The sequence below is a fragment of the Lacerta agilis genome, chromosome 9 (assembly GCF_009819535.1).
Source record: "Lacerta agilis isolate rLacAgi1 chromosome 9, rLacAgi1.pri, whole genome shotgun sequence".
In the NCBI taxonomy this organism is placed as follows: domain Eukaryota; kingdom Metazoa; phylum Chordata; class Lepidosauria; order Squamata; family Lacertidae; genus Lacerta; species Lacerta agilis.
Genome location: NC_046320.1, coordinates 40,619,774 through 40,646,621, shown reverse-complemented (window position 1 = coordinate 40,646,621; position 26,848 = coordinate 40,619,774). Strand labels below are relative to the sequence as shown.

Here is a 26,848-nt window from a genome sequence, read left to right as displayed (position 1 = left end):
GTAAAATTTTAATTTTCTGTAAATTGGTCCATCTATTCAGAGTCAGGGTATATATTTTATTTCACGAGGCAACTTTTCTTTAAAGAAGGCAATTAGGAACTCACACACCACTAGAGTCTTCAATTGGCTTACTCATCATCCTTCAGACTGTGAGGCTTGGCAGGCGACCGTGCCCAAAAGCACGCGGAACGCTGGCCGCTTTCCCCGCAACTGGTACCTCGTGCATAACCAGTCCAAGGCCGTGCACGAGGAGCTCCAGCACCCATACCCCGACACAGAGCATCATGCTTGTAGGCCCTGTATGTGTCGCACACATTAGCCATGCACTCCTCTTTGACAATGATTGCAGACCAACATGTTTCTGCTCGTAATGCAAAGTCCTTAATACCAAGACTACAACAGTTTAAAGATCTCCAAGTCACTCTTATTTAGCAGAGACCACTCAAAAGCAGCCTTCATGTGACAATTTAACCCATTGCTGTTATCATACAGCATCAGCCTCCACTTTCCAGTTCCTCTCGACATGCATCTTCTCCAATCCAGAACTGCTACACCAGCAATGTAGCTAATCTGCTTGGAGATTCTCTGCATGATGAGGAAATGGGAACAGGAACCCCACAGGATTTATCCAGTAATGAAAAGGCTTGTCAAGATTTCAAAGGAGAAATTGAAAAAGCGCAAACAAGGACAAGTCATCCGAACAGAAGCTCTCCATTGTTAGAAAATATCTCTAGTGCTTGAAGTACTATAGTGCCATTTTAAATTAGTGGATTAATCCTAGTTTGCTTTATTTCTCATAGGCACCAGCCCTATTCATATTTACTCCAGAGGGAGCTCATGCTTTGAAGCAAGAACTAGAATATGTCTCCACACTGAGTGTGGTTCACTCCAAAGTTTGTCTGTGTGTTGAGTATGGCTGCATAAGTCTTTTGTTCATGTGAAGCTTCTGTGCATTAACAGCTGCTTTTCATTACAAATGTGATGTGTGGATATCAAAGGATGGTTAATGCAGGAACCTTACATTGTGGGTAGCAGCACCACTCCTGCTGTAAATGCTATGAGTAACATGTGAATAGGGGCAATATGTCTGCAAAACTTACATTCTCCTTACAGCATGTTTTCCAGCTACTGGACCAACCAGGAAATTTAGTCACTGCACTTCATTTTAGAAACACCATATTTCATTGCGTTCAGTTTGCAACATTTATAAGCAGTTCTATTTTCACTACAGACTTTTTAGATTTGTTTGCTTGGTGTATTGAAAAGAGAATGTTGAGTACTTTTCACTTATCTGCCTTTGCCTGAGAAGTTACCAATCAATAAGCATCCACTGTTTTTATTTGAAATCATAATTAAGCTAAGCAAAATGTGCTGTTGCCAATAATCTACAGTGTATTTTGGATCTCATTATATAATATAAATGAATGACAGAAGATAGTTTATTACCTGCTAAAATTTCATGTCTTTCCCCACTCCCGTCCAACATCTCTCACTGGCTGAGGCAGTGACAGTGGGAAATTAAGTTTTTTTAAAAACAACAACCTAAACTTCCCACTCCCAATGTAATAATTTTTAACTCAGAAATGAAAAGATGAAACTCATGCAAACATTTAATAGAGAACATTAACAGACTGTCAAGGAAATTCTTGACCACTGCCCAACTACTTCTTTAAAATTGAGGAGCCTATCTCAAATTCTCAATATTAAACAAAATGCAGTCTCCAGCAACATGTCTGTTTTTCTTCAGATGCATTGGATATAAATCTAAATGGCAAGATATTGATTAATTAAGATATTTAAGTTCCTCTCTAGAGATCAAGCATAATTTCTTCAAAGAAAATTAGTTCCAAACTGGCTATTGTTTACAAAACTGGTCAGTTTTCCCCATCAGACAGTGAATAAGTCTTGTTGAATTCAGTAGGATTTGCTTTTGAGTGCATGTGCCTAGAGTTGCACTACAAATGTCTATTAATAATGGAATGCATATGTAGTCATTAATAATTCTGGCCAAAGTTTATCATTTCCTTCTTACGTTTATGTAATCTTAATCAGCCTTTTTATATTAGCAGCAATGCTTTGCACAGCTTTTCGTAAATAAATAAAAAAAGATTCAGTTGCTGAATTCTTACCAATTCTCATTGGATTACACCTGTATAAACAAAGTCAGCGTATGTTCTATTACTCACTGTTAGTGAAACACAAATGGAGTAATAGCAGATATTTCTAGCTTTGCTCCTGACCAACACCTGCTCACTGTATAAAGCAGCATAAAATCGATAGGCAGATGGTAAATGGAGATGGATAGAAATTTACAGCATTCGTCGTTCCCGCACTTATTCATGTAAGCAGGTCTAGCAGATTGAGCTCTAAGGTATTGTTATGAATCCCTCTTGCTGTAGTGCTGCATGCAGGCATTTAATTAGGTCCATACACATACTTGGGCTTTAACTAGATGTGGCTCTCCCACAGGAGTGATGTAAAGCAGATGAATGTCAAGTGGGTGAGGGGTACCGAATCCTTGCCCTGCCTGCCACTTTAATCCCTACAACCCTACCAACTAGCCACATTTCTCCAGGCAAGGCCCTTGAGGCTGATAATAAGCTCAGCTGAAAGAAGCTAGGCAGAGGCAACAGGAGTTAAATCTAGCAGTGGGTGGAGGAACTTCTCTGACCCACAGTGCTTCCCCTTTAGATTACCTCTTCCACACCCTGTGTTATGGCTGTGGCACATCCCATATTGTAAGGTAGCCTTTGCAAGCCCTCCAGGTGTTTCAGACTGCCAAATCCCATCAGCCCCATCCTTCATGGCTGTGCCAGACAGTGCTGATGGGAACTGCAGTAAGCCATCTGAATGGCACTGGGTGGTTGTTGTGTGTGATGCCAATCTCCAGGACCCCAAATGTGAGGATTTGTTTTATGTGCAACGTTGTTTACTCTCTGGGCTTTGTACAACTATACATTTCTTTGCAACATACTCCTCTTGTTTTATCACACAGAGGGTACCTCATTAATATAGCTCCGTATTATTATGATTGTAAATATTCATGCAATGGAATTATTAATTAGAATAATAAGTCTCCTGTGTGCCTTTCTAAAAGTCACACTATTACTTTACAAATTATTCACTCTGTACAGAATGTGCAATTGCACAATTAATGAAGAAGGCAATTTCTCTAAGGACACAGAGCTTGTGAGGGTGCCACTAATCCTATTAAAAAGTGATGTCTATAACAGTTTTTCTTAATGTTATGCTTCCAAATGCAAAAAAAACCCCAAGAAACTTTGGAATAGAAGAACTCAACTGAATACTGACAGCATAAGTAACATCAGTTTGTATAAATATGGCTTTCAAGTTAACCCTTGAGATTACTTATATGTGAAATAAATTGGACAGGGAGGTTGTTTTCTCCTAAACTAATGGCAAAGAAAGCATATTCTGTACTAGCTGGTCATTATAGGAACAACTGCTTAGAAATTGGTGCCTGTTTTTCTATTTTGATTTTCCTATTCCCTTCCTTTCATTTTCCTTGTATGTCATAATTTTTGCCCAGACAGGAGCATTATGTGACCCATGAGAGCAGCAAAATAAAATGGTGATGGGAAAAAATCAGACCAAATCTTTATTGACAGCAGCAGGCAGGGCAAGGGTTGGCATGGCACTGGACACCAGGATCAGTTCAGCATTGCCCATTGAAGGCTCTAACCTGAGGGTGGGCAGCTCTCAAAGCAAACTGTCCCTGAGCTCCAGGGGAAGCAGCCTTATATCAACTTTCCCCTCCCCTCTTCGGCAAGGGCTCATGAGACAGCTTTTTTCCCTTGAGCCCATCACACATAGAGGATACTGGGCAAAACCTTCCCCAGTAAGCACACAGACATTCTAAATAAATAATATTTAAATAGGAAAAACTACTATGACACAAATAAACTGGAATGATTTCCTAACTACCTGTATAGGGGCTTGAGGAGCAGCAGGAGTTTGAGAAATGGTGTCCTTTAAATATACACACAAGCCAACTATTTAACTATAGTTCAAGTTAGGAATTATGTTAACATAAGCAAGATTGTTTTTAATATCAGCACAGTGGCTAATCAGATGCCAGTGGGAAGCCTACAAGCAGTGCATGATTACAACAGCACTCTCAATTTGTGTTTCACAGCAACTGGCATTAAGAAATATATTGTCTGCAATACTGCAATATACAGACATATTGACTAGCAGTTATTGACAGCCTGATATTCCATGACTTTGTATAATCCTATTTTAAAGCCCTCCATGTTAGTCACCCTCACATCACTACAACTTTGGATTCCATATATGCTGTGTGAATAACTACTTCCTTCTTTCTCCTGTTGCCAGAAACCTATGACTATAAACAAGATTACCAATGCAGAATAGCAGCTTACTTTGCAACAGAGGTTTTAGTGCGACATTAACCTCTACTTCAAACCAAAGGCAAACAACATATGATGTTCAATATGAGTATTTACATATTAATACTTTTGCAATAGGAAGTTAGGCAATGTTTGAGTTTGGAGGAAGAATTTCCTTTGATTTCAGTTGATAACTTGGGACTAAAGTTTACAAGATATGGGGTGGGACCAAAGCTACACAAGAAAACACTAAGACTTGTGTGTCCACAGTGAGTGGTGGGTTTGTGTGTGTGCTTCTTGTTCAAAGAAAAGTAAAACCATACAGCATGTCACCAGCTACTCCTTAATTCTGTGCTGAGTTTCAAAAACAGTTGGCCATTAGGCTTTTGTCCATAGCAAACAAAATTCCAAAGCTGTCTGAGGCGTACACCATTCATTTCTTAAGCTTCTGGGCATAATTCCCAAATTTCCAGACTGAAAATAACCAAAGTTTTGGTAGCTGTCATTTTTAAAAGAAACTGTTAAGACGGGGAAATAATCCATATGCCTACTAAAAGCATTTGTTCTTAAGATGCTTTATCACAAACACAGGAAAGATGCTAACCTCCCTTATGGTCCAACCCTATAAGCTTCTGCGCTTTTATGTATTAGGCAGAAGGACAGCTCCATTGAAGCAACACAGGTTTTGCTGCTGGGCTAGTGGCATGAGATAGGGCATGGTAGGACTGAGGCTAGGATTGGAGGCAATAAGCTCCATCTTCTTAAAGGCTTTCCAGTCATCAATAAAATGTTGCCAATAATTCAGCTGAATCAGCACAATCCAGTGTATCCAATATAATGTGTTTGTGCTAATTTGCAGCTGATAAACAGTACAGCACCCTGCCCAAGTGACCTCACGCAGGATGCTGCTGTGGCTGTGTCGGCACCGTTCATTCAGAGAGTGCTTTTCTGTAAATACATTCCTAGGTTCATCTAAAGTAGGAGTAAGGAAAGTGGTGCCCTTCCAACATGGTTGAACTCCAATTCCCAACCCACCAAACCAAACATGTTCAAGAGTCAGGGATTATGAGAGATGTAGTTCAACAACATATGGGAGGCAACACATTAGCTACCCCTGATGTAAAAGAACAGGATGCCCATCCATATCACCAAGAACTAAAAAGGTAAATAGAGTGTACATAGTTTTGAACTTGGTAGTGTTCTCAATGAAACAAAAACAGATATTAAAAAGGTTTATTCTTTTCTAAATAGTAATCCATCTCTTCTTCCTTCTCTTGTTCTTTCTGATAAAGCTTTTTGTAAAATTCCTGAAATATATTTTTAATTTCTTTTGGGTTCTCAATTATTTCCTCATTCCTTTTGATTTTATTTATTATACTCTGTTCTTGTCTTTTTTTCAATTGCCACGCCAATACTTTCCCCGTTTTGTTGGCATGCTCAAAATTCTTTTGTCTTAACCATTTTAATTTCCACTCAATTTCCTGATTGATTAATATTTCAAATTGGTTTTTCAGCCCCTTAATATTTTGCTTCAGATCTTGATTTCCTGGTTTTAGAATTAATTGCCTTTCTTTATCTTCCAATTCTTTTAAGATTTCTTCTTTCTTCTTCTCTCTTTCTTTCCTTTTACCAATGTCTTGGGAGATCATGAAGCCTCTTATCACCGCCTTGCTGGCATCCCACACCATGTTCAGGTCTGTTCCTTTATTCATATTCAATTCAAAATAATCATTTAATACCTTCTTTGCTTTTGGTTTGAATAAACCAAAAAAAATATCAAAAGAGGATCAAGAACAATTAAATGCATTGATAACAGAAGAAGAACTCAAATGCGCAATACAAAAATTGAAAGGAGGGAAAGCCCCAGGCCCCGATGGCTTATCGACGAGATATTATAAGGAATTGGCATTTCAGTTAGTACCAAGGTTGTTGGAGGTGATGAATGGGATCTTGACCAATGGGAAAGTCCCAAACTCATGGAAAGAGGCCTTTATTTCGTTAATCCCTAAACAAGGCACAGACCCATTAAATGTCAAAAATTATCGGCCGATTTCATTATTGAATTTAGATTATAAATTGTTTACAAATATATTGGCGGACAGATTGAAAAAAGTTTTAAATAAAATAATTCATAAAGACCAAGCAGGGTTCCTTCCAGGTAGGCAGATGAAAAACAATATCAGAACAATTGTAGATCTAATTGAGTATTTGGATTTGAAAATACAGAAAAAAGCAGCCTTAATCTTTATAGATGCCGAAAAGGCTTTCGACAATGTATCGTGGCAATTCATGATGAAGGTTCTAGAAAAGTTGGAGGTGGGAACAAAATTCTTAAATGGGATTATGGCTATTTACAAGGAACAAGTGGCAAAACTAGTGGTCAATACTACATTAACAGATGAATTTACAATTACAAAAGGAACAAGGCAGGGATGCCCAATATCGCCGCTTCTTTTTATTGTTGTGCTAGAAGTCTTAGCAAATAAACTAAGAGACACAAAAGACATTAAAGGAATTAAGATTGGCAAAAAAGAATTCAAAATAAAGGCCTTCGCGGATGATTTAGTTATGACGTTGGAGGAACCGATGCAGAGTCTGGGAGAAATGTTGAAAGTAATAGAGGAGTTTGGGAAACTAGCAGGTTTTAGGCTAAATAAAGAAAAAACAAAAATACTGGTCAAAAATTTAAATAAGAACGAAATTGAGGAATTACAGGAAAAGTATGGCATTATGGTGGTAAAAAAGGTTAAATATTTAGGAATTTGGCTGTCACCTAAAAATATTAATCTGTTTAGTGATAATTATGATCCGACATGGAAAGAAATCAAAAAAGATTTAGAAATTTGGAATAAACTAAATTTATCTCTGTGGGGAAGGATTGCAAGTGTGAAAATGAGTGTCCTGCCGAAAGTCCTATTTCTTTTTCAAATGTTACCTGTGATAAAAGGTACAAGTCAGCTAAAGGAATGGCAGAGAAATCTGTCAAAATTCATCTGGCAAGGCAAACGTCCAAGAATCAAACATAAATTATTAATAGACAAAAAAGAGAGAGGAGGATTTGGATTGCCAGATTTAAAAATTTATTACGAAGCAGCATGTATGACCTGGTTGAAAGAGTGGATAACTTTAAAGGATAGAGAGATATTGGACTTGGAAGGCTTTAACAACAGGTACGGATGGCATGCATACCTTTGGCAGGACAAGGTGAAAGTACATAGGGAATTTTTGACACATGTATTTAGAAAGCCCCTGTACGAGGTGTGGCAAAGACATAAAGAACTGGTAGAAAGAAGGACACCTAGGTGGTTATCACCCACGGAGATATTAACAATAAAGAAAATTAATACAGAGGAAGAAAATTGGCTAACATATGAGGATTTGTTGATTGAATCAGAGAAAGATTGGAAAATTAAAACTTATGATCAGGTGGCAGATAAATTGACTGGGTGGATCCAATATCACCAGGTGTGTGGTCTATTTAATGAAGACAAAAGAAAACGTAATTTTGATAATAAGAAATCGAAATTTCAAGTGGAAATTTTAGAAAGTGATGAGAAAATATTATCCAAGATGTATAATTATTTATTAGAATGGCATACGAAAGACGAAGAGATTAAAGATGTTATGATAAAATGGGCGATAGATGTCGGGCACAATATCCAAATCGAAATGTGGGAAAAACTATGGAAAGATCATATGAAATTTACTGCCTGTATAATCTTAAAGGAAAACATTATGAAAATGATGTACCGATGGTACTTAACCCCAGTAAAATTAGCAAAAATATATAAGAAATATGATAAGAAATGTTGGAGATGCGAAGTGAAAGATGGTGAGTTTTTCCATATGTGGTGGACATGTGAAAAAATAAAACCTTATTGGGAAGCAATTTATAATGAATTAAAAAAAATTTTTAAATATACGTTTACGAAAAAACCAGAAGCCTTCCTGATTGGTTTAGTTGGAGAAGAAATCGAAAAAAAAGATCAAAGATTCTTCTTATATGCCACCACAGCAGCGAGGATATTAATAGCGCAAAATTGGAAATTAAAAGAGGTACCAACGGTAAATGAATGGAAAAGGAAATTAATGGAATATTCTGAATTGGCAAAATTGACGGGGAAAATAAGAGAGCAAAGTGACCAAAGGTTTCAATGGGAATGGGGTAAATTTCTGGATTATGTAAAAGATTGTAAAGATATGTAAACACTTACAGGATTGACGAACTTCTTGTAACAGGACAGAAATGTATAACAAAAAATGACAACAATATGACAACAAAACATGTGGGAATGAAGAGAAAGCGAGGGAATAGCTATAACAATAAAAAAACCAGAGAAGAGAAGGAGGGAAGTCAGGAAAGCTCGGCGGAGTTTGTGTAACAATTGTGAAACTTTATTTGATGAATGTATATGTATTTTGTTGGCTGATGGAAAATAAAAAAAATACTTGCAAAAAAAAAAAAAAAAACAGATATTAAAAAGGGTTGGGGTAATTTTGCACTCACATTTTTTACTCCTTTCTTTCTTTAGGCCCAATACACATAATACAGACATTATCTCTCTTGGTTTTTTTTAGCTGTCTCTTGAACATTTTTAAACAAATGTTCATTTACGCTACAGTACAAATCATCAATGTTAAAAACTGATCCCTTCCCTTGTATGATAAAGGGAATTTCAGATTACATTGACTCTATTCTCATAGAAGGAGAGCATACACTTTGTTCCACAAAGGTTCCATAGCTTCTCCTTTCAAGAATGTGGCCTGAGTCCACAGTACCAGATAACCACACATAAAAATATTGACACTATAAAACCATTCCCTCCACAGTTCATTATTTCTCCATGTTGCCTAGGAAGGTGAACACACACACATTTCCTTGACTGATGAAGAAGCTGGTTGCTTGGCCTCTCTGCTACTTTCAGCTGCAGAAGATCACGATGTAGCACTCCGCTCTGATGGAACAACTTCCAAGATGATTTGCAATGTTAACGTTGTCTTATCTATAGACGACAAAAATAGAGGAGACTTTTTGAAAGGTTCTATGAAATGCCATTTGTAAGATTAATCTTGAATGCAACAGAGGGTTGGATATCTGGACTAACAGTGCAATCTTAACCATGTCTACTCAGAAATTGAATCCTACTGAATTCAATGGGGTTTATTTGCAAAGAAATTGAGGTTAGGATTGCAGCCTAAATTAGATGAACTTAGGCTCCCATTGATTTCAATGGCACATTAGGATTTACTTGCTCCGTTGATTTCAATGGGACCTAAAGTAAACTAACTTAAGTCCAGTTCTCACAGAATGCTAAGCCAAACCTTAGCTTAGCATGAACATAAAAATTTGTAAGCTCCTGGAGAGCAGACTTAGGCCACTTTATTCATCCTCCAGTAATACTGCAGCTGCACTAGTAAAGGTAAAGGGTAAAGGGACCCCTGACCGTTAGGTCCAGTCGCGGACAACTCTGGGGTTGCAGTGCTCATCTTGCTTTACTGGCCATGGGAGCCAGCGTACAGCTTCCGGGTCATGTGGCCAGCATGACTAAGCCACTTCTGGTGAACCAGAGCAGCACACGGAAATGCCGTTTACCTTCCTGCTGGAGCGGTACCTATTTATCTACTTGCACTTTTATGTGCTTTTGAACTGCTAGGTTGGCAGGAGCAACGGGAGCTCACCCCATCGAAGGGATTCGAACCGCAAGTCTGATTCTGATCAGCAAGTCCAAGAGGCTCAGTGGTTTAACCCACAGCACCACTACTATGAGCTAAACTATAGCTCACATGTCATCCAAACCCAGGTTCACCCAGGTCTTTGGATGCAACTCAGCGTAACATTATATTAGCTTGCTAGAACACTGTTAAAGTGCAGTCAATCCTCCAGTCACTGAGATAGAAAAGCATACAATTCATGTACAGTAGCTTAGACCCTCAAGGACACGAAGTCTAGAGACACAAACTGAGCATCCAACCTGACATCCTTTGATAGTCTCATCCAGTACCAAACTACATTTAACAAAGCATTGCATATTTAAGTAAACAATAACCACTATATTTCAATTAAAAATGATTACATAGTTCAACAAACTACAGTTCTCCAGGCATTAATCATATACGGTGAAATACACTAATATCTGTAAATATTATCTTAGCCAGGTTTGCAATGCATGTCTGTATCATTTACAGGTATTTGTATTTTCTTGTGCCAGAGAAAACAACAGAATCAGCTGCACTGCCACAGCAAGCAGAAATCAAGTCTCTCCAGTAACTGCCTTGAAGGGAATGTTTTCTTTTTGCTCGCATAAAATGGTTCAATACTGGCATCCTGTGGCCACACTGATTCATAAAAACATGATCCAAAAGCTTTGGAAATGTTGACTATCGAGTGAAAGATATTGCTTCCATTGCCTTATTCTCAGACAGAGAAAAATAAACTGCTATAGACATCAGTTTTAATAGCAGGAAAGATTCCTACAGAATGTCACATGCATTTTTATTTTATATTCCTTTTATTCATGGCACTGTTTTTAAGAAAGCAAGTGATCTAATTTTATCATGGTTAAGGAGACAGATCATTATTCTCAAATCTGCTCTGTAGAGTCAAATTATTTCACAAATTCTAATGCTGATTTCACTGATAACTATTTTGCTGTGTTCTGCTGCTAAGCTACAAGTGGAAGTATCTACCTTATAAGATTCTTGTTCTGTTTTTATGTAACTAGATAACTGAAAAAGATCCAGTACACCTTGAAGTAGTGCAGTCAATTGAGAAGTAGAAAAGTTCATTTTTCAAGTCAAGTCATGAGAAGGCTGCCAACTTCAGAAGAAACTCTGTTATACTAGCACGTACACTTTTTTTTTTTTTAAAGCAAACTTTGTGTTTTCAGTACAGGGGTGGCTAATTTGATTCTGGGTGAGAAAGAAAAACAGGCTAAGTGTGGATTTTTATGGGTGAAAAGTGCCTTTGAGAAATTGTGGCTGACACTTGCCTTTTGCCTTGCTGGGAATCACAAGCAGGGAAAGTGCTACTGCATTCAGCTCCTTCTTGTGGGTTTCCCACAGGCATCAGGTTGGCCACTGTGAGAACAGGATGCTCCACTATGGGCCATTGGACTAATTCAGCAGGCTCTTCTTATGCTTAAGTAAAATTAATACTTATTTTTTGTGGTGCTATCTTTAGCACCTAGGTTTGGGTCATAAATCAGCCCTGAATTTGCACAAATTACTTGTGGTATTTAGTACTAATCATGGAAATATTGGCTGCTGTTGACATCTCCTAGTAGTTGATCAATACTGATCAGAGATTAATTGCATTTGCTTTACAACTGAACAGCACTCTTTAACATTGATCAAACACAACAAAAATTCAGTTGTCAATACATGGGACAATGACAGAAACAAACTGGGTCAAAATAGGCTATTGGGTGGGACTGGGACACCCAATAGCCTATATACTGGTTCTCTCAGTATATGTTCTTTTCCAAGCAGATAGAAATGGTCCGTGATAAGTGCCAGTAAGGTAAAATAAAAGTTCAGTATTATTTACTGCTTGACCAGAGAGCACGGCCCCATGGCTTTTGTTAAGATATATCCTTACTTGGGGAATTTGAGGGGAGATTCAGTAATTTGAAACAGGTTTTGTTCCAAGATTGTAACTTCAAGTATTGAGTTCTACTGGTACAGTATAACTGCTTAATAAATTGGCATTTACATTAAAAATAATGAGGTAGATGCCTTACTGTGGCAATGAAACTAGTGGATACAAAGCCTCCCTAAAAAAAATTAAAACTTGCAGTTTTCAGAGTTAATGTATGGTCTAAAGTTGAATGCACAACAAAGGGAATGATTTCCTATTGGCGTTTACTCACCTAACAGCCGTCTAAACCACGTTGGCTTCTTGTCCCATATGATAAAGAGGTAGTAGGCAGGGACGCCAGTCAGTGTAATTGCAAAGCCAATGCCAGTATTGACAGGGTCAGCATAAAGTGATAGTGCAACCATGAAGAGGCAGGTGAAAGAAAACAGAGCAGGAATAAAGAGCGGCACCTGGAACACACACCAAAAGACGTTATTGCAATACCCTGACCTTGGCTATTGAATGACGCTGGTATTTAATGTTCCATGAAATATAAATCGGATAAAACACAGGGGCACACTGCAAGTCTCACAGAAATACAGGTGTTCAGGACAGGCACTGCAAATACAAGTAGCTAAAGAGAGCTAATTAAATGCACTTTTATGTAATAGGCATCCCAACAGCTGCTTAATTACACACTCAGACAAACACTACATTGCTATGCACAGCCTTTAAATTGGAAGTCTTGTAAATGCGTTTTCTAGTACCGAGTCCCTTTCTCAAGCCTCTCTTGGAGTAGAAGGCAGGAGCAACTGCAGCAAAGATGGCGCCTTTTGTAATTGCTCATTAGAATCAATTTTACAATGAAGGAAGGTGCCTAGGTTACGGGCCGCCTTTTAAAACCATTAAGTACATATTGATTTTCTTTCCCAAGTACAATAAATAACCTGGCAAGAGACTGCCAAATTAAATATCATTTTGGACATGGGCATTGATGGCTGATAGCATTATGCAGCCATCATAGACTTGGGAAAATCTGTGCTTCTGTCATTGCAACTGATAACATAATCTGAGATGATTTTAAAATCAAGAAAATGCTACAATATGAATAACAGCTTTGGCTTCCAACAGCGATGCCTTGTTTACACCTGTCACAACCACGAAAACCAATTAACAATAAAATCCAAGTAAACTGTCAAAAAATAGCAACAGTGAGGTACAACATAAAACTATCATCCATCAAATGCTCAGGACAGTAAGGCAGTTTTAAGGACTATAGGAGCTACCATTTGGCAAACTGAGGCAATTGCCTCAGGCAACGGATGTGGAAAAAATTACCAAAAAAATGTGATTCAGTACAGTGGAACCTGGGTTCTCGAATGCCTTGGTACTCAAACATTTCAGCTCCTGAACACTGAAACCCCGGAAGTAAGTGTGGAGGAGCGGCAGACTGCAACTCCCACTGGCTCGTTGTTTGCCTCTGCTGGCCTGGCTGACCCAGCAACTGCCCAGCAAGACTCTCTGACTCCACCTCCTTCCTCTCTGACTCTCATAGGAAGGACCAAGGGGATCTTTCCATAGCTGTCAAGTTTCGGATTTGAAAATAAGGGATCAGCAGCCTCACCTATCCCGGGGACAGTCACATGGCAGTGGTGGGCGGAGCCAGAAGCAAACGTGGGCGGCACTGGTGTGAACGCGCGCAGTAGGCTTACTGTATTTTGGGAACGCTGCCCGTGGGCTACGACGCCTGTAAGCGCAGGAAATGGCTCCTGCTTTCTTTGAGGCTGAAAGAAGGCAAGGTCTTCCCAGTCCCTGGCCAGCAGGGAGAGGGAGAGGAGCTGCTTCCTTTGAAAAAACGGGAAATTAAAGGGATATAAAAAAATAAGGGATAGCAGTGGGGAAACTGCTTGAAATAATGGAGATTCCCAGGGAAAACGGGATACTTGACAGCACTGGATCTTTCCACAAAGCAAAGCATTCTGGGTAGGGTGGCTGTGATGTTGCTAGTGCTGCCCCTGCAGTTTGCTGCAGCAGGGACAAATGATGTCTAGAATTAGAGGGGCAGTGGCAAAGCCAGTCTCACAGCCACTCTTCCCAGAATGCTCCACTTTGAGGAAGCACCCCTTTGGACCTTCCTAGCGCAAGGCTGGGAGAGAGGAGGTGGGGTGCCTCGCTAGTGCTAGCAGTGCTGCTAGAGCAACAGGGAAATTAACACTGCTGAGGAAATAAGTGAGAGTGGGAGCAGCGCTGCTATTGCCATGAAAAGGGGGGGAGCGAGGAACACAGCAGCAGTGATGGCTAAGGTGTTGCAATCTCTTGCACCCGCCCTGGTTAGTGCCAAATAAATATTTTTGTGAAGGCGTTGCTCAACAGTGGTAACCACAGCTGCCCTGGCCTTATTCCTGGTCGCCAGCCACTGAACCTCTGAAAAGACCCAAGAAGTCGATCTCATAGAATGGGGAAGGTTGTATGCAAGTAAGTGCGTGACTACAAAATATATTTTCCATTAAAATGCCCATGGGGGAGCGGAGGCACACATGGTATAAACATGGCATTTATGTAAAACAGTCGTATTTCTGAGGTTACCTTGAAAGGACGAGGCATCTCAGGGCGCTTATATCGGAGGTAAATCATCCCAGCAACTGCCAAGCCTATAAAAAGCCACCTGGCAAAACTGAGGAAGTTCAAGAGGCTGTAGAGATCACTGGAGAAGAGCATGATCATTGTCAGGGGGTGCTGCAAAATAGATTAAAAGGAGAAGTGTGATTTATTGCCCAAACAGCTTTTGTCCTATTTCCTTATATTAATGCTGTGTCCTCATAGCTCTTAGCACACTACACCAGGGGTGGAGAACTTTCAGCCTGGACCTTTCTTGGCCTACTAGTGGTCCAATTTGACCCACAAAGCCTTTATTCCCAAATCATGCCCACCTGCCCATCAGCAAACACAACTCATTATGCCAGCTGATGGGTGGGAGGACAGAGTTAAATCCTGTGTTGGGAAGGTTACCAAAAAATGTGATTCAGTACAGTGGAACCTGGGTTCTCGAATGCCTTGGTACTCAAACATTTCAGCTCCTGAACACTGAAACCCCGGAAGTAAGTGCTGAGGTTTTCAAACGTTTTTCGGAAGCCAAACGTCCAATGTGGCTGTCAGCTATTGTTTCCGGGGCGCCTGCACCAATCAGAAGCTGCGCCTTGGTTTTTGAATGTTTCGGAAGTCGAGAAACAAGGTACCACTGTATTTAAAAACTGTTAAAACAATTTACCTTAACAGGAATTGGGCAGGTCATGAAAAAAAATATATCTCATGTGTCAATGGCTAAGGTAAATAAGTGTGTCTTTAGTATTCGCTGAAAGCTATATAGTGATTTGTGGGGAGGGAATTCAACAACCTTGGGGCTGCCCCCAAGAATGCCCTCTCCTAGGCTACAAATTATGTGATTTAGAAAGCAGCTTTGTTTCTATTGTTCCAATTGTGAGGATGTTTCTGTGATAAAGGTGACACAGATAATGGAAAATTCAGAATCACAACCATATGAATTGCACATGAATTGCATTGTAAAAATCCACATGTCATCTTACTTCAACAGGACCAGAGGAGATTAACATGTTTATTTGGGAATCTGTGTTATTGCTTCTAAAGAACTTGTATCCAAGTCAGTACACTAAGGAGTATAGCTTTGGATTCTCCAAAACAAAAATATGAAAAAGCGTAGAAATCAGAAAACAAACATTATTTTATAACCTGGAACCAGTGCCCTGAAGGCAGGTGGCAAAATCAATCTATCTATTACTGTTGTCTGCATTTTCTCTGCAAGATACCTGTAATGTGACTTCAGGGTCTTGCCAGACAGTACACTAGTGTGTAGTTTTTATGTAGAATTTTATTACTCTGCATCCCTATCTAGAAAGATTCATTCCATTGAGAGGAGCTTAGCTAATCACTCTCTTTCAACCTTTCAAATAAAACATAATGAGGTGTGATTTAGGCACCAGCCAGAGAGAGTTAAGTGCAACTAACAGAGAGTCAAAAGGAGGAGCCTCTAGAAGAAATCACCTCTGCAATTACTTTCCACCCCTCACATACATCTAATGTATGAGATAGAAATAAATAACTGAGATTCAAGAAGTATTTAAATAGCATTTGAATCCCCCAGTGCAAATTCATGCCATGCAGCCTTGTACAGGAACATTTGTTTATAGGAATTACCAAAACAATGACAGCTGGTAAAGGAGTGTGCTTGCGAACATGAATCATGGACAGAATCTCAGGAAGGTGACCCTCGCGGGATGCGACGTAGAACATCCTGGTGGGAAAATAAATTTGGACAGCTTTTAAAGACACTCATTACCAAGATGAATGGAAGCAACTCACTAGAGGTGCAGAACACATTCAAAGTTATCCTCAGCAGTGCTGTTTTTTTTTTCTTACTATGCAAGACAAGCATCAGAAATTCTGATGTAAAAGAATTTCAGAAAAGAAATTTAGAAGCCCGGGAAATCAGCATGAACATTTCTACCTTCAGCCACTCTTAGTAAGTCTTCAAAAACAAGTGCCAGTAAGCATTGCTTCAGTTTTCTTTTCTCTCCTTTGAGCTAAACCACCATCACTGCAATATTACAGAAAATGGGGGGGGGGGGGGGGAACTCAACATAAATTGCTGTTTAAGTTCCATTGAAATGAATGGGAAGTGTGCAAGATTATAGCTGTATTCTTGCCCTGCCTCTATTCATTTCACTGAAGTGTTTTCAGTGGTATTGAAGTAAAGGAGAGGAAAATTCGCTGCAAACTAATGCCATTGTTTAATGTTGATTTCCCCCCTTTGAAGTAATATTCCCAGTTTGCATGCTCAATCCAAATTTTATGGCTTTACCCTCACCCCACATTTGACTCACCTGGAGACAGCAAAGATCCCACCATTCATAGATCCGAAGCAAGAGAGTGCAACAAAAATTGGAACAGCCAAGGAAAAACTTCCCAGTAAACGTTCAGCAAAAGTCTGCCAAAAGAGAAGGAAAGATGGATCAACTTAATTGGTAGAATTCCTCAACACCTTCTCCCATTCTTCAGTTTTAAGGAGTTCATCCATCATGATCAAGAAACTTATTCTGAAAACTTTACTCATTTGCATGATACATTCTACTATGACTTACCACTGCCACTGCTTGGGAAGCTAGCAGATCTTCGGGACTAATAGTTGTAAAATAGGCCACGTTGGTTAACACATAGCCAACTGTGACAATAACCATTGATGTGCAAATGGCAAGCGGTACATTTCTGAAAGACATAAAGAAATTTATTGTTATCCATCTGCAGTCCAAAACTGAAGCAATCTGGTTATATATTTGATGTATGCCACTGCACTTCCATTGTGACTGATGCTTTTATATACTGGAAAAATACTGGCTGCAAATATTAAATACTGCAGGTCAAGCGAACATATTTCCAACACTGTCATATGAATAATCAGGACTGCATAAATTGCAAACAGGACACAAATTCTGCCTTGGCTTTATTCGTAAATACTATTATCTGCCTGCTGTTGCTTACTCTGTAGAAAGGACCATACTGTAAGGAATTCTAACTGGCCTATTTAGCCATGTCATTTTGTTAATATGCAAAGATATGGAAGCCAAAGTTTTTCCTCAATACTTTTTTCTCTACAGGTAGCATAAGATTTGTTTCTGAGTCAGTGGGACACAGACACTCGAAAGAATAATCCTCAAGCTGTAGCTTCACGTTTATTTATGAGATCAAAGGGGCTGGACCTGGGAAGCCAGGATTCATATCTGAGCTCAGCTATGGGCCATTGGGTTGCCTTAGGCAAATCATTAGCAGCTTCAGTTCACCTTCTGAAAAATGTTAATACTTATCTCAAAGTTACCTCGATGATGAATGAGAGGATGGCTCTAAAGCACTTGACACATTTAAAGTGCTTTATATAGATTATTAATAACACTGCTCTCTTCTGGCAACTCAGTTGTGAATATTACTGGTTGGATGTAAAGTACAGCTCCAGTAAATTTCCAGCAAAAGATATGATTGGAAAAATCAGACCCATGAGAAGTGTGTGTATAGTGAGTAAATGACATCAATGTATTCTAGAAATTCCAAAAGTGACAGTCACCACAGAATTAAATATAAATTATATAAGGGGAAAATCAAAGATTTGTTTGTAGCATTCAGCACAATCTCACAGGTAGATCTCATAAGATACCATGGCTAGCACTGAACAGAAGTAGGAAGACACACAAAAAAGATGGCTATGATATTTCACACCCGACAAGCAGGATGATCCTGAATGAACACAATATAAGCTGCTTCTTTTTTTTAGAAGGCACAACAGTTCACTAGAACTCCAAAAGACAGAATTCAAAATGCCCTTTGTTAATGGCTTTGTAAAGTCACTTTGCCATTTTGAGGACAGCACAAAGGCATTACAATACAAAAATCATGCAATAAAAGCTAATGATCTGTGCCCTCAAGAACCAGTCTGCAACATCTACTTGATCCATCCAGACTGGTGCTTCTCCCTGTCAAAAATGTGGTCGGGGCAACGCCAAACTGCCCCAGACTCCAAGCACTTCTCTGTGGCCACTCCTTGGCTGCCGATGCCCAAATACTGTAGTCCAGACGCCAGTAATATGCGAATGCTCTCCGATGAGAAAAGCACGCACAATCCCTGCATTTCGCAGTATGAAAGAATAAGCCAAAAGTAGATTTAAATCTACTTTATTAAAGGCTATTTACAAAGTCCATTCTCTGTTTCCCTGCTCCCAAAACTCCAACAGAACAGAGCTAGGCATCTTGCTTCTTACTCCATTGAGAACCAGAAGTGAAAGAAAAAGAATACAATAACATCACATCCTTTCTCACGCTGAACTCAGACAGTAAGTGAAATACAATAGTCATGTTAGGCTGCTTGCTGAAGCAGCAGAGGTTATGCTAAAATCATAACACTCCCATCACCTCTTGAACCCATAAAACAAAGTTGCACCAGGTGTATGAGTGCTGTTGCTGCTCATCATTCACCCCTGCATCCTGCCTCAACTGAGTTGAGGCCTAGACATTGTGGGGAGTGGAAGATGGCATCCACAGCAGCCTCCTGGCAGGGCACTACTTCCCTCAGTCTGTGCTTATGCCATGATGAACCCATCTGCACAGACTAGAATTGTCAGATAACACCCTAAAAATTCTTCCTATCCTTCCAGGAGCCACATACCAGGGCTGGTCAACATTCCAGGGGCCACATACCAGTGCTGGTCAGGGCCACATGTATGCCATCTTGGGTTCCAAGATGGTGGGCCCTTGAGCAGCCTCCAAAGCAGTCCTTCAAATAACCTGGTCCCAAAGACATTTAAGGCAGGCATTATCACCCTGTTGGCAATCTCAAGCTCAGCCAGGCCACCTTTTCAGCTCCATATCTTGGACTCTCTGCTCACATTTACAGCACTTATCAACCTTTAGAGAAAAAGCTTGGCGAGACACCTCTAGTACACATCTTAACGCCATCTTCTCTAAAAGTAAAAGTGGATTTACAAAACAACTGGGGAGAAAGCACTCTCAGACCTGCATGTATTTGGCAGGCAGAGTCCAGGCTCATTATGCTGAGTAGCACTAACCCCTGCTGACAGACGGGTGGGGTGGAAATATAAGGAGTCAGCAAGTGCCATTCATTACTCTCTGCTAAAAGACTGAGACTCTCCCTGTCCCCAGAAGCCTTGAGCAGAATAAGAGGTTTCGTGACCTCTGAGGTATGAATGCTTTAATGTAAAAGTGGTACCTCGCCTGCCTTCTTTCACTCTCTCAATACGACCAAGTCCCTAAGGGGATGCAATCCATTAGCATGTAACACCAGCCAGTGTTACTTGTTAGATGGTGGCGTACAGCAAAAAGAAAAAACTTTGACGAAACTAATACTAATATGAAAGACCTGGTTTCCTGATTTCAGCAATGAGACGTTTTTATTTTCACCTTAAAAGTTATAGTTCCCTTTCAATCACTGGGCAGTGCATTAGCCAATATCACAGCTCTGGTGCTAAAATACCATCTAGCACATTTAAAAGACACCCTTTCTCTCACAAAGGTATTAAATTGGCGAGAGTATGCTTTGTGTACTGACAGAGTCATTTTAAACTGAAATTCCCAGCACCAATTACTGATTCATCAGTTAATTAATTATTTGCTGTTAAATTCCTTCCCGTGCCTCCAAAAGCATTCATTGCAAGCAAGTAGCAAGTAGACGTGTCTGTTATCTTCCACACACCCTGAACAGGTACATAGGCATACAACAGAACATTTTCTGGGGTACAAACTAAAGTCCCCAAAAAAGAAACACTGAAATAGAAAGCATTTAAAAGAAAAATTACAAATGTAAAATGTCTGGAGATGATGATGGAGGGGTGTGTGTGTGTGTGTGTGTGTGTGTATGCCTATATATATAAGATTAATAGGAATTCAGTCAATCTCACCATAGTGGGGGAAACAGAATTGTAGAGTAGGAAGGAACCATGAGGATCATCTAGTCCAACCCACTGAAATTCAGGAATCTTTCACCCAACATAGGGCTTGAACCCATGACCCTGAATTTAGGAGTCTCATGCACTACCAACTGAGATCCCACTTAGGAAGACTGCAACCAGGTGCATGGACTGTCTGCTCAGTTTGACAGTTAGGTAGTTCTGGTGGGGAATTAATGCTTCTAATGGGCCTTCAAACAGGACTCTAGAGCCGTCTTTCCCATAGGGCTTAGTAGTGTGTTGCACCAGGACACCAGCCTCAGGGGTGCCCCAGCGAGTGGGGGAGCTGCGCGGCTTTGCTGGTGGCCTCCCCTTTCCCTGCATGCCCTCCAGCTGGTGCCCTGCCAACTATATGGCTGGCGGGCATGCAGCTTCCTTCCCAAGCCTCCGTGGGAGGAAAGCGATTCCCACAAAGGCTTGGGAAAAGGTCGACAACTCTGGGAAACTGGAGGGGGGAGCGGCGCTTGAGGGATCTTTGCACCACGGCGCCGGATATGCTTAAGATGGCCCTGCAGAACACTGTCTGCTGCAAAGCAGGACGTGTGGCCACCCTATTGCTACTTTTCCGACAGCATTTAGCGTACCCCAATGGAAAGTCTTGCCTTTCCTTGTTAACATAAAAGCAATGCCCCATAGCCGTTAAGCAATGGGATTGTAGATCCTGTTTTTTAAATTAAGCATGTTTGGGGTGATTACCCAGTAAAAATTACTGAATCAATCTACCATGTGAAAATAAAACAAATCCAAAATAAATTGGGACAGTATCAACTGAGCTTTGCAGTAATGGCCAGAAGTTAACGTCACAGCTGAGTAAACCTTAATCAGCAAGCGTCTTATGCTCTTTCACATAGCTACAATGACAGCAAATGAAGCCAGAGCCATTATTCTGTACTTCCAGACCATTTACAACTTTAGTATGTCAAAAGAATTACCACCAGAGACATTTCAAGATGTTTCTGTATAATATTTTCCTACAGGAACTTACATAAAGGATCTCAAGCATCTTTATTTTAAAGAATGAGGCAAGCATTCCTATGCACTGTGTATGTATATGTATGGAAAAAGCAAACAAAGCCTTCCTCTCGCCCCCCCCCTTACTCCCCATCATTCTAGCCAGCACAATGTGGTTTATGAAAGGAAAACTGTGCCACTCCTTTCTTGGTAAAAGAAAGAAAGAAAAGCTATCCCAGATTATGGGTAAAGGAGGTGGGGTCTGTAGAGTTGCAAGCAGAATTTTGGGAAGAGCTGGTGGCAAAAAAAAAGTTCTTTGCCAGGCCAATATGTATGATATAATCCCTTTCAATTTACCAGTACCTTGCAGAGATTTCAGGAAGCTTCATGTGTGACACGCAGGACACTGGCACCTACCAATGTCATGTGTCCATACAAAAATAAATTACGATGGATAGACATAAATTATTATGGATAGTTGGTCACATTCTTTATATTCTTTTGGGCACTTCTGGGTAGTATTCAAAACCTTCCTCAATCCGGTTTATACATGGCCTGTATGTATAAACTCGGAGCAGGGCCTTCTGTGTAGCTGCCCCTTTTCTGGGGAACAGCATGCCAGTTGCAGCGTGGCAGGTGCCCACTAACTGCATTTCCAGAACCAATTGAGAACGTATGGAGATCTGGATGAAAAACAGCATACGCTGGCTCATTTCAAAGCCTGTTGCTCTGTCCGCACACATAATTTCAATCCATCATTCTACACTGCTTATTTACAGGAAAAGCGAGATTGCTCTCTGTTAACCTAAACTCTCTCCTCCTGCATTCTTCAACTCAGAGCATGCATTATTATAAAAAAAGCTATTACAGTAGCTTCCCACCCTTCCTCTTAAGTAGTGTCCTCCCCCCTCACCTTTTGCAACAGTGAATTAAATGAAATGTGATAACAAAGGACACAAGTGCCACCCTCCAGAACAATCTCGCACAAACAAGCTAGTTGGGAAGGCAAGGACTGTGCTTTTTTATTTTAAAGATATGTATTTACCAGTACTCCTGACCCTTATTGATGCATATTTGAAATGCTAATGCATGTATTTCCTGTAATTTTTATTACAGTGGCCTTAGGCTATAAGTGATGGTTACGCTGGTTATTATGAAAGTGTGAAAAGAAAAACACTTTGCTTTCCCTTCAGTGACTGTCAATACATTTCATTCCTAGCGTCAATGGGTTTTGAACGACAATGGATGTTTATGGCCTTGCAGCAGCTCATCCACTCTAAATTCAGGAGGCTGTGGAAAAAGACTCTTCTCACCCAACATGAACAATACAGGGGAGAGGGAACAGGATTGCAGATTCTGTGTCAACTTCCACATTTGAATGTGTCAAGCTCAGGGGCAGGAAATGTACTCCTGCTCTCCATATGCTCACTGAATGTGAACATGTCATATGAACAGATAGCAACATTCACAAGAGCCAACTCCTAGGGGCTGTGGGGGCTTTGACCCCCGATAAAATATTTGAGGGGGCTGGGGGGGGCAAAGCTGATGGGCATTGCCATTCAAATGGTGTGCATGCAACGCGTCATGTGCTTTGCTTTTCCCCCTTTGCAAAAAAAGCTGCAAAATGTTTAGCTGATCCTGAAGAAACCAGGGCTTTTCCCTTTGAAAAAAAAGCTGCAAAACTTTTTAGCTGATCCTCAAAAAAAAAACCAGGGCTTTTAGAGGAGGAAAACCAGAAGAATATTTTTTTTTCTTGTTTCCTCCTCTAATAACGAGGTGCGCCCTATGATCCGGTGCGCCCTATGGAGCGAAAAATACGGTATGTGGGACGGGACTTACCTGCCCCCCCCCAAAAAAATATTTTATTCAAGTTGGCACCCCTGGCAACACTAGGACAGAAGAGGTGCAAATACTGTAAAACTTTGATCCCAAACCTCTATGGCAGGGATGGGGGAACCAGTACCCCTTCAGATATAGCTGGACTACATCTCTCATCACCCCTCACTGTTGGGCCAAACTGGTTGGGGTTGGTGGAGAGTTAAGAGTCCAATAACATCTGGGAGGCCACAGGTTTCCCATCTCTGTGGAGCAGTGGAGTAAGAAGTACATCACAGCAATCATAGTAATTTGCATCTTGATGGTAAGATAGATCTTATTCTCCATTATGTTCCTGGTTATACCTGGTCAGATCTAAGGAGGAGGCATTCCTGATCATATTGCAGACAGGCAGGATGCCTTCTTATTGCATCTTGAATGTGGCCTTCTCTGTAGTGGTACCCACTATCTGGAATAGCCTTCCATGTGCTGTTTGTGAGGCATAAACAGTCTCAGGTTTCAAATGCCTCTTTGTTCAGGCTTTGCCTGGCTCATAAGGTTCATTTCCCTGTTCCATTCTGATTTGTTTTAATGTTTTGCTTATGGTTTTATTAAGAGATGTTCTGTTTTTGTTGATCTATTTCTTCATAATTTTGGTCATAATATTGCAATACCAGCTTTTTAAAAAAACAAAACATGACTTTATTGTGTTTTATGTAAACCTCTTAGGGATTTTGCATATTGAATAGTATATAAATATTATTAGTTAGACAAAGCAATGGAAGAATAAAAGGTGGAAATGGGACTAGAAATGCAATATTTTGTCTTTTCAACATACCAGAGGGCATTCCCATTGAAACACCATGACTACTAGGGACATGATATTTTGGCTTCAGTGCTTATGGTATGCACTGTGATGGAAAGCTGAAATAAATTCATATACAAAGGGGGGCAATCTATATATAAAGGAGTAAGGGAATTTATTGTGGCAACTTTCCAAAATATTTTATTAAGGATGCATTAGAAATCCATAACATTTAGATCATTAATCCAAACAGGATCAAGTGGTTCTATCTTTTCTACACTGAACAGCCCCAAGACACATCTTCGAGCACAGATTTCCCAAGTCTTAAAAACAAATAAAAGTATGGTGGCACAATTACAAAAAAGGATGAAGGAAAGAGTGAGAAATATTTTATTGCACTAGATTCTCATGTGAATTTGGAATGATTAAATCTCTGAGCACCTGATTTATGAGCAAGAATTACAGCGCCCCCAGCCAAAATCATTTTAGTAGGGAGAGTGTTGGGGGGCGAGAGAGAAATAGAAGCTTACTGAAGTTTAATATCAAACTTACCGGCAGCATTTTTTGAACAGCACTAGGCAATGAACTGGCTTTCACTCTTGTGGACCTTAGAGGTAGAAACAAGGGCATTTGAACCAGGGAAAGAACAGATTGGGTCTCACAGTACTGGGAAGCTGAGCCAAGAGAGACTGTATGCCACATATCAATAACATCACAGCCAGGGGAAAGGGATGGGAAGCATAGCAAAGGGAGGGTGATCATATTTAGAAATAAACTAGCCTGTCAGATTTCAATTTCCTGCCGCTGTAATTATTGCAGCCCTTTGCCTGCAGATGAGCTTGCGACATAGACTGCTTTGCAGGTTGGGTTTATCATGAAAATCTGCTTCAAATGTTTGTAGAAGACAAAACCCCAAACCTTCTCATTGCAATAGAAGAGGCTGGCTAGGCTGCTCAGCCTGACAATTACTCTGATGGAGCTTTTGAGACTAGTAATGGGGATACAAAACATGTTGTTCAGATGTAGTACAGTGAAGGAAAGGTTTCTAACAGTTCTTTCTCTCTCTCTCTCTCTCTCTCTCTCTCTCTCTCTTTAAAGCAGCCCCGTATTTTAACAATAGATTTTGATGGCTCCCAAATACAATTGCTTGAGTTCATATAGGCAAAAACATAATAGAATCACCATTTTCTAGTTTGTTGCATTACACTCCATCATCGCTAACAGAGCTGCCAACAAAGATCACAAGTTGATTTTCTGCTGTATCCTGCCATGTGCATTGCAACCCTATACATGTCTACTCAATGAAACTCACAGTCAAGTGTACACAGGATTGCAACATATTAGTCCAGCATGCACTGAAATAGCATCATTCGAGAATTCATGGAACATAACACAGGGATGCAAAACCCGTGAGCTTCCCCATGTTGCTAGAATACAACTCCTACTACTTGCTAGCCAAGGCTAATGGGAGATGAAGCACAGCAGCATCTGCAGACTCACAGGTTTGCCATTATTAGCCAATCAGGCTCATGGCCAAACTACATGTTGCATTTAGCATGCTTTTTAAAAGAGTGCGCGTAAGCTAATCCTTTTTATTTTGAAGAAAAGGCAGCAGTCAGGGGACCAGCACATTTTGCCCACCAAAACCCTGCCAGTGGCTGCAATTTCCCACAAAGATACTGTTCACCATAAACAGCACCTTTAGGGTCACACAGCAGCTGGTGGAGAGGACAGTCATCACTGGATAATCCAGCATGGAACCCCACTCCAGTTCAGGAACACTGGGACCTCTTTGAGAGATTTTCCTTCAAATTAAAAGTGGAAAGCTTAATCACATTTAGCCCGATCAGTAGTCCTATGCTGGCATGAGGAAATTTCCTCTGCACTGTTTTCCTTTCAATGGATGCACGCAGGCTGAGACCCTACCTGCCCACAGACTGTCTCGCTCTGCGTGGGGCTACCTTGGAAGGTGACCTGGAAACTGCAGTTACCGGTAATCCAGACTGCGGCAGCTAGACTGGTGACTGCGAGTGGCCGCCAGGACCATATAACACCAGTCCTAAGAGAGCTGCATTGGCTCCCAGTATGTTTCCAAGCACAATTTAAAGTATTGGTGCTAACCTTTAAACCCCTAAACAGCCTCGGTCCTGTATACCTGAAGGAGCGTCTCCACCCCCCTTCATTCAGCCCAGACATTGAGATCCAGCGCCGAGGGCCTTCTGGCGGTTCCCTCATTGTGAGAAGTGAGGTTACAGGGACCCAGGCAGAGGGCCTTCTTGGAACGTTCTCCCATCAGATGTCAAGAAACATAAGCAGCTATGCTATTTTAAAAAGACATCTGAAGGCAGCCCTGTTTAGGGAAGTTTTTAATATTTAATGCTGTATTGTTTTTAACACTCGCTTGGGAGCCACCCATGGTGGTTGGGAGGCTCAGCCAGATGGGTGGGGTATAAATAATAAATATTATTATTATTATTATTATTATTATTTTATTATTAACCGCAAGGAGTGTCTCCACTCCCCACATTCAGCCCGGACACTGAGGTCCAGCTCCGAGGGCCTTCTGGTGGTTCTTTCACTGCGAAAAGTGCGGTTACAGGGCACGAGACAGAGGGCCTTCTCAGTAGTGGTTCCTGCCCTGTGGGTGTGAAGGAATTAACAACTATCTGCCTTTTAAAAGGCATCTGAAGACAACCCTGTATAGGGAAATTTTAATGTTTGATGTTTTTAGATCAGATGGAAGCCGCCTAGAGTGGCTGGGGCACCCCAGTCAGATAGGTGGGGTATTATTATTATTATTATTATTATT

General features: G+C 40.5%; 1 protein-coding gene across 3 annotated transcripts in view; it reads right to left on the bottom strand.

Annotated features, from left to right (window-relative positions):
* Positions 1-8,863: 8,863 nt before the first annotated feature.
* The window catches only part of SLC7A11 (solute carrier family 7 member 11), a 57,388-nt gene continuing 39,403 nt past the window's right edge, over positions 8,864-26,848 (bottom strand). For all 3 annotated transcript variants that reach the window (XM_033160635.1, XM_033160633.1, XM_033160636.1), the window contains exons 8-13: positions 17,103-17,226; positions 16,845-16,948; positions 16,159-16,255; positions 14,533-14,682; positions 12,239-12,416; positions 8,864-9,373 (exon numbers count right to left, since the gene is read on the bottom strand). In XM_033160635.1, coding sequence (XP_033016526.1) covers positions 9,306-9,373; positions 12,239-12,416; positions 14,533-14,682; positions 16,159-16,255; positions 16,845-16,948; positions 17,103-17,226 — 721 coding nt within the window. In that variant the 3' untranslated portion in view covers positions 8,864-9,305. The remainder of the gene's footprint in view (positions 9,374-12,238; positions 12,417-14,532; positions 14,683-16,158; positions 16,256-16,844; positions 16,949-17,102; positions 17,227-26,848) is intronic.